General features: G+C 39.6%; 2 protein-coding genes across 8 annotated transcripts in view; one reads left to right on the forward strand and one right to left on the reverse strand.

Moving 5' to 3' along the window:
* Nucleotides 1–9,823, reverse strand: part of LOC136437985 (glutathione S-transferase omega-1-like) — a 37,897-nt gene extending 28,074 nt beyond the window's left edge. The window contains exons 1-4 of one of the 7 annotated variants that reach the window (XM_066432595.1): nucleotides 9,682–9,821; nucleotides 2,739–2,847; nucleotides 1,984–2,206; nucleotides 1,281–1,657 (exon numbers count right to left, since the gene is read on the reverse strand). In XM_066432595.1, the coding sequence (XP_066288692.1) occupies nucleotides 1,295–1,657; nucleotides 1,984–2,206; nucleotides 2,739–2,847; nucleotides 9,682–9,787 (801 nt within the window). In that variant the 5' untranslated portion in view covers nucleotides 9,788–9,821 and the 3' untranslated portion in view covers nucleotides 1,281–1,294. Of the gene's footprint in view, nucleotides 1–1,280; nucleotides 1,658–1,983; nucleotides 2,207–2,738; nucleotides 2,848–3,293; nucleotides 3,587–7,458; nucleotides 7,723–8,238; nucleotides 8,465–9,078; nucleotides 9,188–9,681 lie in introns of those variants that run through there. The other 6 variants (XM_066432596.1, XM_066432600.1, XM_066432601.1 and 3 more) reach the window with 6 other exon arrangements.
* Nucleotides 9,824–9,911: 88 nt separating this feature from the next.
* On the forward strand, nucleotides 9,912–12,073 carry LOC136437991 (intraflagellar transport protein 27 homolog). Its single transcript, XM_066432608.1, has 3 exons — nucleotides 9,912–10,027; nucleotides 11,003–11,229; nucleotides 11,772–12,073. Exons 1-3 carry the CDS (start codon nucleotides 9,959–9,961, stop codon nucleotides 12,037–12,039), a joined length of 564 nt encoding a protein of 187 aa, XP_066288705.1. The 5' UTR covers nucleotides 9,912–9,958; the 3' UTR covers nucleotides 12,040–12,073.
* Nucleotides 12,074–15,130: the final 3,057 nt, after the last annotated feature.

Below are 15,130 nucleotides of genomic sequence, written 5' to 3' on the forward strand. Positions count from 1 at the left end.
GATCTCTTTATATACAACAATTTCTAACATATGTTGCTACAGTGTTCAAACATTTTGCAAATGTTTAACATGAAAGAACAAGGTGCATTTCTGGCTTATGAGAAAACCTTTAATACAACGTGGCAGAGCAGCATATATTATTAAATATTAAAATTCGTTATCATATCATTAGAATTAAATAAGAAACCACCTAAGGTGCAAATACCAAGTACAGTGACCAATGCCGTTACTTAAAAAGCGACAAATTGTTGCACGTTATCTATTTCTGCACTATCTTGGGAATTTTCATATACAACAATTGGGATTCTGTTACAACCAAGGGGCTTTTAATCGTTTTGGGCCATAACGTTAGTAGTTGAAACTCGGACTTTCCCAAAGTCTCACAGACAGGGGTCATAAACCGCTACGGTCAAGTTCAAGGATGTGACGACATCCAGAAACTGGCTCAGCTTGAAAAGCACACTGGTTCACAGACAGAATCATAAGGCATTTTCAGAATCATACATCTTACACCTTACAGACACGGGTCATTAACCTCCACGGTCAATTGGTAAAGGAATGTGGCATACACGTGGCTCTGCTATACTCGTGGCTGCAATGTGAGTTCTATCATACTAGCCTCTACCAGGCCCCAAACGTGGCTGGAAATAGTAGAAATTGGCCAAATAGACAGATAACATACCAGAGGAGTTGGCCAGCCGATAGATACAGTTTGCCAAATCTGGTAGAGGCTACTATTATACCAAGGATGTTAACCTCCTTGATTATACAAACTAGATGATGGATTATACTTGAAGTTCAGGGCACGCGAAGAATTTGCGACCCTTCCATCTAGTAAAGGCACAGCTTAAGATAGCGATTAGATCAAACATTTTAGACCTTTATTAAATTGTTCCCGGTTATATACACACCATTCCACATCCGCTCATCCCAGCTAATTCTGCTAATTTGCCCAAGACGTCAATAGGCGACAGGTGGAACTCTCACCACCACTGTGCAACGGCTCTCTGGTCAACGGTAGTATAAAACTAACCAGTAAAACGTGAAAGCTGGAATTACTTAAACGGGCCAAATCAGGATGTTGTAACACTAAGCAGTTTTATCTTTTTCAACAATTATGTACCAGTTATGTGATTGAACAAGTTGTTTGATTGTGCACTAGTTCTTTTTATTGTACACCAGTTTTTTGGTTGGATACCAGGTTTGTTTTCTTCAGCGGGTTTGCGATCTAAAGCGTGAACAGGCCTTAGAAGAAATACATGGCATCAATTCAGCATTAACAAGTGCACAACGTTTATTCCTCTAAGCCTAGGTCATAGTCAGATTTGCCTGCCAATAACGTTTTCCCATACTGGTCATGAACTTCGGGAGAGAAGGAGCAGGCTTTGACTTCAGGCAACTCCAACATGCGCTCCATCCATGCGGTAAGCTTGGGAAACTCATCCACAGAAACTTCAACACCAACGCAACTCTTCAGCATAGAGAATCGCTCGAACCACGGCCAGAGGTTGAAGTCCAGCGCGCCGGCATTGTCGCCGGAGAAGTACAGTTGTGTCAGGGCGTTCTCGATGTACTGCAGGCCGTCAACAAACTGCTTGGCCGCAGCTGGACGCTCGTCTTCCTTCCCAAAGACCAACTTGTTGTAGAAACCAGCCACCTGTAGTGGGAAATAGCCAGAATGTTCTGTATAACTTACATCACCTCAAAGTACGAGTCAACACCATTTTACGCCATCAAAATGGAAGTATAAGTTTTGCTGTGTGTGCGTGCGCACGTGACCTAATTTGCATACTTACTGAGGAAATTCTATACTCCAACTGTGTTCAAAATAGGACTTACAAAATAGTTGTAACTGATGTAATTAACGGCAGGTGAAACATGAATAGACGCAAGTAATGCAAATGAGACGCTAATTTGCATAATTGATATGAAAGCGCCATAATTCCTTGGTGGCAAATGGTGGGAATTACAAGAAATACAAACCTTTGCATCCCACAGAGCCAGAACCATGCTCTGACGTGCCTTCTCCAAAGGGTCGCGCGGAGTGATACATTTGTCGGGGTAGATTCCGTCCAGGTACTCGTTACAGACCAGAGACTCGTACACAATCTTCCCATCCTTCTCCAACACCGGCACCTGGCCTACTGGGGTCTTCTCAAGAAACCACTCTGGTTTCTCCCTCAGGTGGATATTGATGGTTTCGTGCCTTGAGATTAAAAACAAAAGAACAAAGTTTCATTAGAAATTAGATTTAGTGTGTTATGAAGAAATGTACTGTTCATTATCTAAAAAGAATTGACTAACTGGAATTTTCGACTGAATCGCTCAGTCAGCCTCTTCGGCTGTCTGACCCAATCGTTCTGGACACGTGACTTTATGCACAAGTGACGTCACAAAAGGTACGCTATTGAAAGTCGGTAACGCCCTCCGTTCGGTTGAGAGAAGTTTCGAGCGCTAGATTCACTGTTCAAACTAGTATATTCAAGTTTGTGGCCGTGGTGAAAATATTTTAAACTGAAAGGTTTAAGGTCTACATTCATAGGTAAAATGCTCACCATGCATAGTTCTTGCCTCAGCTTATTTCTGTTTTTACATCACTAAGCCTTGAGCCTTTTAGTATCTATATTTATATCTTACATTTCCATCCTAAGCTACTAGTATGCCAATCATCACATGATCACATCAGTGTGATTTGTTACGCAAAATCTACGATGAGTAAGAAACCATTGTTGACTCACTCTATTCCCTTGGCAGCGAGGAACAGACGGGTCCGCTGTGCGTACGGACAGAACCTCATACTGTACAGACGGAGTTTGCCTGGTCCGGGGGGAGGGGGGCAGGTAGAGCCTACAGGAAAGACAGATGTCACAAATCATATCAGTAAAACAATTTTTATGTATACATATCTAAACAGATATCAATCAATCAGAAATGTAATTAATGTTCGAGGTTTTATGTTCGCGGTTTTGAACTTTCAGCGCGAACTTAAAACCACAGCGAAATTTTTTGCCCACATGTGACTGTAGGAGCTACTATTGTTTGAAACGCGAACTTAAAACCACCGCGAACATTCAATTCTCCCTCTACCGCGAAATAAAAACCACGCAAACTAAAATGTATTTACAGTATGACACGGACACGCCTGCTTTACTTACTAGAACTGCAAGGTGGCGTTATTTTCCTCTCGGAGTCACGACCATGAAACTGAAGGCCAACCTAACGAATGCCAGACATTGAATAAGACAAAAGATTACTTTCTCCTAGATCAACGATAGCTTTCTATACATACTCACCCGTCTTCATAGCCTTTTCAGACGGCATCTTAAGACTGTGAACAGGGCAGAAGACTTTGAAAAAACTGCCAAGCGTCGCTAGAAACCTTCTAGCTACCGGGTATGACGCAGCGAATACGTGTGAACTTTGAACTTAACACAATACAAAATGTACATGGTATAGATCGGTCAGATTGCAGGTCACCGAAAGGGTTAAGGGTTTTAAATGATATTCGCGTAATTTGTTTAAACTATTTTCATAAAAGAATATTTGAGTCACAATAGTTCTCAATTGTTCATACAATTGAAAATGAAACTTTGAACATGTTTGTATAGTTGGAAACATTTTGAAAGTAGCTGCACAAAGAGCTCTTTATTTACAACAATTTCTAACATTTGTTTGGCCTTCTAAATCATTTCTGCAGTGTTCCAACATTTTGCAAATGCTTGACATCAAAGAACAAGGTGCATTTCTGGATCTTTCTGGCGTATGTACAAACGTGGCAGGGTGGTAACATATTACGTTATCAACGTGTCATAATATCATTTAACCTTCGCCGAGAATGCAGAGGGTAGCGTTTGTTTGTATGTATGTTTGCAACGACCAGCGTAACTCGAGAAGGCTTGGATGGATTGTCTTGATATTAATGGTAGGTGGGTAGGTCTTGATGAGACTTGGAAATGATTAGATTATGGGTACCCTAGCGACTTGTTACGGTACTGCAGCGGAACTTCCTGTTTTGATATCTCGTGTTCTGGACATTAGCTATGGAACTGATTTTTTAGTGGTGGATAGCTCTTTGGACAGAGAGTAAGTGGTATAGGTTTAAGCCCCCTGGTGACTTTTTTTTGAACTGCAGGAGCAGGTTTGAAAGGGAATAACTCAAGAAGGGCTTAATGGATGGTCACGAATTTTGGTAAGTAGATAGCTTGAGTGATCAGTGGTGATTACATGATAAGATACTTATTTTGCAAATCAGTATCTAATTTGCATAATCAATGAAAGTTTACACAGCCGCCAAATTCCATGGTAGGACTCTCAAACATGTGACATGTATCTGAGGAAGAGAGAAATGTTAACAGATATCAACTATGCAAATGAGGACCTCATTTGCATAATCAATGAGAAAATACTTTACCTCAAGATGGGCTTGATGGATGGTCATGAATTTTGGTATGTAGAAAGCTGACGTGATGCTTTGTATGATTGTACGATGATTATGCAAATCAGATTCTAATTTGCATAATTGATAAGACAATTTAAAAATCTGCTGTGTTCCATAATAGGAAGAGAGGGATGTTGATAGATAGAAAATAATGCAATTGTAGGCCTAATTTGCATTATTTCCATACAGGTAAATTATGGCAATTTCATAGTTGTGGCATTTGGATGTTATGTGAAGGTGAACATAGTGGAATCAAATTTTGCTGAGAAGGACCTCATTTGCATAATTGATGTTAGCATAACCTTCTTTGTTAAGCTTATACTTTGGACAACGTCTGTTATTTGGGTGAAGACGATAAACTAGTATGATTTATAATTGATGAGAGACACTAATACGTCAGTCATAAAGGTTAAAATCATTTGGCGAAGGTATGAGGTCGTGGAACTCTAGTTTGAAATAAGAAACCACCTCAAGTAGAAGACCAAGTACAGAGACCAATTACTTAAAAGCATTATCTATTTCAGCACTCTCTTGGGAATTTTCACATATAACAATTGGGATTCCGTCTTGGGCCGGCTTTTAATCAGACAGGGGTCATTAACCAGTCTATGGCAAAAAGATGCAGTGACATACACATGTCAGTGCTATACTTGTGCATGCGATATTCCAAATAGTTCTATCATGATTATAGAAACTAGATTACTTGAAGTTCTGTGCACACGAAGAATTTGCCATGATGACTACTGTTGATTGATGAAAATTATTCCTCCCTCATACACCGGGGGCCGCCGGCTTTACGTCACCATCCGAAATGACAAATGCAATCCCTTAAAACATGTCCGAGCTCGAGTCGACCCAATAGGATCGAACGCGGGTCCTAGGATCCACAGAATTTGATCCAGATGGCAAAGCAGTGGGGTTGCATTACGGCTTGCACCACGGGGACATGCTTGAACACAGCAATAAATATCACACAATTTTGATCAACTTTATTAAGCTTTAATCAATCACATGTAGGTATAGCCTGACGAATCGCGCTCCTAGTGTCCAGCCGGTGTCCGTAACCGGGGTCAGTAACCTCCGGCTGAGAGCTTGTGTAAATACAGGCTAATGTAGGTACATTAGATTCCATGTATGTACAATGACAGCACATTACAATACAAGCAGCCACAATTTCAGGCCTCACAAACTTTGGTAATGGGGAAATATTTTCCAGCATTTATATCGTTAGTGATCTGAAGATTTATTTATTGTTCTAGCCTGTGTTTACACAAGCTCTCCCCAAAAGAAATGTTTACACAAGCTCTTGGGCGGAGGTTTATGACCCCCACCATATCCGTGAGGCCGGCCGCTAGGAGCGCGATTTAGTCAGGCGATTCATCGTTCTATTTTGAAATTTCAACTTTAGAGCAAATTTGATTCAATAACACATCTTTATGTGAAGTGGCCAATCTTACCAAAATAGCAGAACCATTCTGAAGTTCAAAAAAACATGCTCATCCAAATATAATTGTATTATGTGGATATAAACTTACATGTAGGTTATTCACAAATACTTGGTCTCTTATATAGACTAGAGGAAAGGGAGCAATAATATGACTACCCCTTACATATATTGACATAATTCATTACCATGCAGAGAACATCATACAGGGATAGAATTACAGGGCACCAGCTACTAGCTAGTGGTTATCTAACATGTTTTGTAACTCATTATGTAGCAAAGAGCATCTGAGAAGTGTGAGGAAGACTGTAGTGGTAGGTACCATTCAGGATGCAACAATTCACAAGGAAGACCATCTCCTGCAAAAACAAAAGAAATACAGTTTAAAGTAACATCACTGTCTTTCATTGTACACTTCAATTTAGATAGCTTACTTTCTAACATAGTGTACATTTACAATTACTAGGGTATCCTATTTGTTACTGTTAATATAGTTATGAGTATTGTTGTAAAATTCTTCAAATTGCTAGGCAATTTTTTGCAGTATTTCCATTTAGAAAATAAATTGTGAGCTGTGACCTTGACAAAGCATGTTTCAATAAGAAAGTAGCCTCCGTTGCAGACACTTTTAAGTTACCGTTTTCTTATTAATTTTTTTTCCTTATTGCTGGCCGATAATGAAAGAAATAAAAACGTTATATAGAAAACAGCTCAGCCAGCAATAAGGACAAAAATTTGATAAGAAAATGGTAACTTGAAAGAAAACAGCCAGGAGTCTGCAAAGGGAAGATGAAAAAAAAATTCTGAAGAAAGATGGAAAATGATAGATTCTTACTCCAAGCCGGCATCATAGTCAGGGTTGCCTGCCTGGAAGCTCCTCACAAACTGAGAATACAGCTCGTAAGGCAAGAAGCAGGCTTTGACTGCCGGCTGCTCAAGCATACGTTCCATCCACGCCGCAAGCTGCGGGACCCTTCTCGCCGACAACTCCTCGCAGCGGTTCGGTATCGTAGAAAAACGCTCGAACCTTCAGGAAGACAAAAGCAAAATGTCATGGTTAAAGGCATGATGTACAAAATGACCAATAATCTGGTGGACGTACCAACCAGTTGCCCTGAAAAGAACAAGAAATAGTCATGCCTACATACACCAATAGAACAAGAAAAAGTACCAGAATTATCAACCAAGGATTGAAGCTTTCAAAAACTCGTTCTTCCCTAGAACTATGGTAGAGAGGAACTTGTTGCCACCAAGTATATTAGGGGCATCCTTGCTAGATAGCTTTGCAACGCTTGCAGTTAGAAGTGCAAAGGTTAGGTGTGACAAGAAGTTAAGTGTCTATAATTATATAACTAGCTGCTGCCGCGCCGCGTGCCTATGAAGCTGGTGTGTTACGCCAAAGGGCGGTTAAGTAAAGGTAAAGCGGTCGAACCTCAGACTGAGGATGAAGTATGACGCTTTTTCGTTAGCTAGTAGTGCAATGTGGCTTCGCCACGGCTTGCGTGTTTTTGACCAAGCACACCGGGTCACCCCTACTAGTACTCTTTTTGATAAGTGTGTTGGATTCTTTTACGTGCAGAGGTTTGGCGCCCTAAAGCTCCCTCATACACGGGGCCACCGGCTTTACGTCCCCATCCGATAGGACGATACTGGCTATATAGATACAGATACAGTACCACGGCCAGAGGTTGTAGTCAAGAGCGCCGGGTTGGCTGCCACCAAAGAACGGCTGTGTGAGCGCTCCCTCCAGATGTTGTAGCCCGAACCCAAACTTCTTGGACAGAGCTGAAAAGTCGTTGTCATGACTTCCCCGAAGGTAGCTGTAGTACTGGCTCATGACCTAAAGTTTGCATCAACAAAGTAAACAATCCTATTTTAGTTACTTCTCATAAAGTGAAGTATTGTAATCTCATAAAGTGAAGTATTGTTTTTGTCGATGCCTCAGGTGCGAGCCTCATGGTATAGTATTGTGTGCAGTTTGCAAGAATTCTAGGAATTGTACAGGAATGTGTCCACAGGAATTTCAGTCCACAGAGCCTCATTGTATAGTATTATGTGCAGTCTGCAAGAATTCTAGGAATTGTACAGGAATGTGTCCACAGGAATTTAAGTCCACAGAGGTGACAGAGCCTCATTGTATAGTATTGTGTGCAGTCTGCAAGAATTCTAGGAATTGTACAGGAATGTGTCCACAGGAATTTCAGTCCACAGAGCCTCATTGTATAGTATTGTGTGCAGTCTGCAAGAATTCTAGGAACTGTACAGGAATGTGTCCACAGGAATTTCAGTCCACAGAACGATAACTCAAGAATGCCTGGATGGATTATCTTCATATCTATAGATAAGAAAGTCTTACCATTTGATCAAAGACAGACAGAAGCATACTCTGGCGCATCTTTTCCGCTGGATCACTCGGAGTGAGACACTTTTCAGGGTAGACCTGATCCAGGTACTCGTTACAGACGAGAGACTCGAAGACAATCTCTCCATCCTTCTCAAGAACTGGTACCAAGCCTACTGGATTCTTCTCAAGAACGAACCACTTGGGCTTTTGTTTCAGGTGAACGTTGATGGTCTCATGTCTGGAGAAGGAAAGATGGAGAAATGTTTATTGAAATGGATTTCAGGAGGATTGACAAGCTGACCATAATACAAACTAGCAAATAACAACAAACAGGCTAACTAACTAGCTAACTAACAAGCAGACTAACCAAGTAGGTAGCAAATAGAAAAGCAAATATCAATTGATAAATCAAACTAATGATTTAACCACTTAGTTAACCAATCATTTGATCGATCAACCAACCAATGAACTAATCAACTAACTAATTAACCAGGCATTAGAAATGCATTTATCACAGTATCTACTGGACATTTGATGAAGCTCTGAATGCCTGAAGCTCCCTCATACACGGAGCCGCCGGCTTTACGTCACCATCCGAAATGAGGAATGCGATCCCTAACAACATGTCCGAGCTGGAGTCAACCCCTAGGATCGAACTCGGGCTCTAGGATCCACGGAATTTGATCCACATAGCGAAGCAGTGGGGTTGCGTTACCGCTTGCGCCACGGGGACATGTTTGATATCATATCAGGCAATTTCCATTCAGATTTCTGCCGATATTCAGCTACACCGGCAATTATGATGGATTGCAATGCAGGAAAGTCAAGTTCACTTGTATTTCTATGACTCACTCTATTCCCTTGGCAGCGAGGAACAGACGTGTCCGCTGTGCGTACGGACAGAACCTCATACTGTACAGACGGAGTTTGCCTGGTCCGGGGGGAGGGGGGCAGTCGGAGCCTGGAAAGACAGTGTCAGTCAAACAGTGAGATACATGTATGATAGAGGTTCACTCTCTGCGTGGGTCATAAACAACACTTGCTTATAATTTTGATACCAGGGCTCAAAATTCAGAAAGAATTTTGGGTGTACAACATAAAGTTAAGTGGAATGTCAGCAAAATGTAATCACGAACCCTACTGCCTCTTTGAATTGTAAGAGCTTAAATCTGTAATTTTAATTAAAGAGTAAGACTTCAAAATTTTACACAAGTAATACATCAAAGTACAACCAAGGTTATATTGCTTTTTCTGATACTTAAATTTCAAGAATGTTTCTGTTCCGGTTTACAAAAGTACCTCTACCCTATAGGCCACAAAAATATCTAGGACAATTGCATTGGTACACCCACAGCAAAAAATTAGGTGCAAAGCTGCAATTTTGGGCGCACAAAAAGTGCACATTCACTCAGTATTTCGAGCCCTGGTACCTGACATTTCCTAACTACAACCTACCTCTCTTCAGGGCCCTCTCGGACGACATATTTGCAAAAGTTTGCGAATATCTACGGCAAAATACACTAAATCTAGCCTGGACTCTAAACCTACTGATGATAAACATTTGTTTGGCCTGGCGGTCGATGACCCTTACCTTTGACCTCACGTGACATGCGCACTGAAGACATTCCTGGCTGAGAAAGTTTGTAAATTTGTGGCGGGAGGTTTGTTGTGTCTGACGCGTTTACTAAAGATTTAAGACGATTTTCTTTAAAAGTATCAACGGATTTGTAAGATGGTCGTACTCAGAGCTAAGTGTATAGTAGCAGGTGATTCTACGGTGGGAAAAAGCGCACTTGTTCAGGTAAGTACCGCTTTGTTGCATGATACATGGCTACCGCCCCCCTCCCCACAAAAAAAGAAGCTTCCCTCGTAACCATGGCGACTCTGCTATCTTCATAAGTGTGTTTACTGTTAGGCATTGGATAGAGAAAAGAAACAATCTTCAAAGTTGGCAATGTACAGTTGAGTACGAATATTAAAATCTAGATATTTTGGAGTTTAAGAATAGCACTTAAGAAATGTTTTTCGTTTGCCTAGATCCTTCAGTACGTGATATGATTTAAATAATTTTGGTCTAGTTAAGGAGGTTAAAAATACCTTCAGCATATTCAACTGGCTGCATCAATTCCAATTCTAATCATAGCCGTTCACACCCAACATCTTTTAATGATTAATTCTCAGATGGCTACTAGTACTTACCACATGAATGTAAGTTTTTTAAATTTGTAACATCATTGAATTGTATCTAACGTTTTAGCTAAAATGTCATGATGTTACTTTTATGTCATAACTTACTAATGATGTTCAGGCCAAAATTTTCCATACCATACACTACAGTAGCACTTTGCTCATTGCACAAGTAACTATTTCTTTTAAAAGCATCATAAAGAAAGCATGTCCCCATGGCGCAGATGGTAACGCAATCCCGCTGCTTCGCCATCTGGATCAAATTCCGTGGATCCTAGGGCCCAAGTTTGATCTTAGACCGGACATGTTGTAAGGGATTGCATTCGTCATTTAGGATAGTGACGTAAAGCCGGCGGCCCCGTGTATGAGGGAGCTTCAAGCGTCAAACCTCTGCACGCCAAAGAACCCAACACACATTGAGAAGAGTAGGGGTGACCCGGTGTGCTTGGCCAAAAATGTGAGCCATAGTAAAGCCGCATTGCACTACTAGCTCAGTCTGAGGTTCGACCGCTTTACCTTTACCTTTGCAGTAACATCACATCATATTAAAGCTAATGGCACCCCCCCTAAATGATCATTGTCTCTGCAGACGTTCCACAGCGATGGGTCCCACTTCCCCAAGAGTTACACCATGACGGAGGGCGTGGAGGTGTGCGTCAAGTCTGTCGTCATACCGGACACCAGCGATACCGTGGAGCTGGTCATCTTCGACTCCGCGGGAAAAGAGATCTTCTACGACCACGTGAAGAAGAACTGGGACCACCCGTCCGTCGTGTGTCTGGTGTTCGACCTGTCCAGCGAACCTTCATTTCACGGGTGTGTAATTGTTGCTGCAAAATCGGTCATTGTTTCCGCTAGATGGGTATTTAGGCCTTTCCAGTTACGTTCCTGAAAAAATAGGGATTCCCTGTTATTTTACTTTTTAGATTTCAACTGATTAGAAATGCATCAGGCACTGGTATTTTCAACATCATATTGTAATTATACAGAAAAAGTATATCAATAAAGTGGACAAATATTTTGAGGGGCATTCAATATATTTTTTTCCAGAACATCAACATGCATCCCTCAATACTTCAGAAAAATGTGCCTGAGTTGCATGAAAATTATGTAGTTTAGGCCATATCTACACGTAGTTTTGAGTAATAAAATTTGGCTCTCAAAATGTGAGGAAATAGTTTTCCATTGGGCTGGAAATTCTAAAATTTTGTGGGGAGCATGCCCTCGGACTACTTTAGGACACTTGCACATTGTTTTCCCCCCGTCTTTCTGTTTGATTGACATTGTTCCTATTCTTCTGTTGAGGATTCATTTGGACAGCATTCTGAAAACTGTTTTTATCCCGTTCATCCCCCTAGTTGCTCCAAATGGTTGGAACGGATTCGCTCGCAGAAGCCTGAAATCGTTCTACCTGGCGTCCTGATCGGCAACAAACTCGACCTGGAGCAGCGGAGAACGGTCACGCCGAAGTTCCCCACGGAGTTCGCCTCCTCCCACGGTCTGGAGTACTTTGAATGCTCCGCCAAGGAACAACAGAACGTTGAGGCTCCGTTTTACTACTTAGCTCAAGAGTTTTACAAGATGTATCAGATGAAAGCTGAGGCCATCACAACTTTGGCAATGTAATATTAGCTGTTTCACGTAGAAACTTTATTTGTAAATTTACAATACTTTATGAGCTTTAAGTAAAAAAATGTTGATATTTTGTTGGAAGTCAGAAATAAAGTCTGTCTGGTGAAAATTAATTGATTATTTCGTGACAATTTTTGTACAGTATATGTACTTCAGTCTGTAAAAGAACCCAACACACTTATCAAGAATATTAGGCACGATCCGGCATGCCGTAGCAAAGCTGCATTACACTAATAGCTAACAAAAAAGCGTCATGCTTTGTGTATTACATGTAGTATTTGCAACGTTGGACCAACTTAATATTACTGATAAATTTCAAACCTCCATGTATAACATGGCTTTTGCACAAACCCAGTTTATTAGGTCATCTGTCTGCCTGTACAGCTCATATCAGCATTATTGACCCTGACAAAAAAACTTTTTGGAGAAATATTATGTAATTTAGTTATCTTAATGTAACTTTTTAGGAATACGAACTGAAAGTTTACATGTATATTGATTGTACAACCTTACTGTACATTTGTGAATGTGTGTGAAAATTTAGTTGAGACGATATATCTTCAATAGTTTACTAAGTACTTTGCACCTATTTTTTGATGGTCAAGAACCTTACGTCATGTAGGGGTATTGAAGAAATTTACGAAACATTCCACCATTGTTGTGTAAATATTCTTAATGAGATTAAAAATGAGAATACCTTTGCTATGTAGACATGTCTGTTTATATTTACAAGGGAACAGCAAGTAAATTTTATGGATGACATCATCTACAGACCCCAAATCGCATGCTTAACAAAAAAAAACAACAACACGCTTTTAACCTTTAGCACAGAAGTAGCCGTTTGGCACCCGATTCCCTACTGGTTACAGAGTTAGGCAGCAGGGAGAAGGTTAAAATAGATTATTTCCGAAAGTCTACAGCCAATTGCAAATGTTTTTACGACTTCTCTGAAACATGGTATAGTGCCAACAGACCTAAAGATAGCAAACGCTTTACCACTACAACAAACAATAAACTATAAACAACAACACAAGATGTCTGGAGGTCAACAATCCATGAAATATGGACTTATATTTAATCAAACTTTCCCTGGACAGTTGTGATAATTCATAGTCATAGAACAGTGAAAATAGCTACATTTAGGCCACACCAATTTAATTTCTTGGTTAACGGATTTAGCACAACAAAAAATCATGAAAACAGAAGGTTGGGGCGAAAACTTGCACCTGACCCTGTTCACTCCCTGAAACTGTGTGCACCAAAGCACAAACTTTCCTCTGAGATTTGATTTTCCAATTTGGCATGTTTTTAAAAATTCCGTTAACTAAGAAATTAAAATGGTTTGGCCTTACTGTCATACATGTACTGGTAGCTACATGTACACATGTATAAATACTAGATCAGAAAAGGAGCACCAATTTTGCACCCAATTTATCAAACACATGGCAACAATAAAACTTAATGCACTTTGCATTTCCTAAGGCAACATTAATTTTATTTCTTGGCTCCTGGGCATTTTAATCTAAAATGTTAGCAATATAACATTATTTTAAGACAGAAGGCTGGGGTGAAAACTTGCACCCGACCCTGTTCTGTGCATCAAAGTACAGACTTTCCCCTCAGACTCTGTTTTCATGTTGATATTACAATCTTGCATTATTGTTTTTAATTCTGACAACCAAGAAATTAAACTGGCGAGGCCTAAAGAACAGCAGTGGCAAAAGTAGACGATGTGTAGAAATACACCAAAACAGAAGAATTATCAACAATCATCAAAAATCTGTGTTTGTTACGTGGCATTCACAACATTCAAAAACTAAAATCATCAACTTGCAAGCAGCAAAATACATAGGGTGTTGCATAGTAAATACATGTATATGTCATGTATGGTGCAAGAAAACTAGACCTATAATAAACGGTGTCACACACCTACTTTTACACAAACGGATGCATAAATAGATGAATACATAGAACTGTACAATCATACATGCTCAGCAGAAAAAGTAAAATATAATTCATATTCTATAAGCTTAATATGAAACAAAATATGCACCTGTTTAACCATCAGCAGCATTTAAAACACAACAAAATTACACCATTTTTGGAACTGTAAGAAAAAGCGATGACTGCTAAATTTCATTTTAATTTTTACAAGCTAAAAAAGCAAACAATTTCAGTAATGTGGAAGATAGAAATAGATTTAAGAAAAACAGCTTAAATTCCCAAAATTCTACTCTATACAAAATACAGACATGGACATTGTATTGCTGGTATTGAACACTTTGTGATCACAAAAATGTGGCTTTACAAAATTAAAGTAATGTGTGAACCAGCACACTGGAAAAATTAATCTAAAAGTTTTGGGTGCTCTACAAACTCTTTCTGTAGTTTTTAATAAGAACAAAAATGTGAGATTGTCGCCCGAACTTCAAAACAAATTTTGTATACTGTAATTCTTGTTTCTTTCACTGTAACTTTATGTTCACTGTTTTCGCGGTCACCTGAATGTGTACCATGAACTTATCATCACTGTGAAAAAAACTGTTGTTATTATTTATGATTCCTTCACACATCGGTTCTGTAAATCATGTGCCGCCACCGTGAAGTTAAAGTTCAGTGAAAATGTCAATTTTTCTTACACTGTGCAATTTTGCTACCGTGAAAATAAAATGAATTACAGTACAGAAAATTAGTTTGAGTTATAGGTGTCCAACAAGAAGTAATTGGACAAACAAGATGCATTCATGGTATCTATACATTTCAAATGATAATAAGTTTACAACTTGAATGATGCTAATGGTACAACTTCAATAAATGATTGTAAACACCACTCATTTGATTGATTTCAATATAAAAAATTCCTTAAAATTGGATTTTTTGGAACATTTGAGTGTTACATCAACAATAGCTGCCTACAAATACAAACTTTTTTCCTTAAAAGGGGATACAGTTCTAAATATTATATAAACGATTAAAAAAATGTCTGATAAAAATACAGATGTTGAAAACTTTCACTGACAAGAACCGATGACTACAAAGACTTTCATTTTACCATTTTGATTTCCTTTGGCAGTGGATTTTGATT

The sequence above is a fragment of the Branchiostoma lanceolatum genome, chromosome 7, assembly GCF_035083965.1.
Source record: "Branchiostoma lanceolatum isolate klBraLanc5 chromosome 7, klBraLanc5.hap2, whole genome shotgun sequence".
NCBI lineage: Eukaryota > Metazoa > Chordata > Leptocardii > Amphioxiformes > Branchiostomatidae > Branchiostoma > Branchiostoma lanceolatum.

Excerpts from the sequence above, each read along its gene's own strand:
- LOC136437991 (XM_066432608.1), top strand. The coding sequence starts at position 9,959 with ATGGTCGTACTCAGAGCTAAGTGTATAGTAGCAGGTGATTCTACGGTG. Across the intron at positions 10,028-11,002 it reads GAAAAAGCGCACTTGTTCAG|ACGTTCCACAGCGATGGGTC; the intron begins GTAAGTACCGCT and ends TTGTCTCTGCAG. Across the intron at positions 11,230-11,771 it reads AGCGAACCTTCATTTCACGG|TTGCTCCAAATGGTTGGAAC; the intron begins GTGTGTAATTGT and ends TCATCCCCCTAG.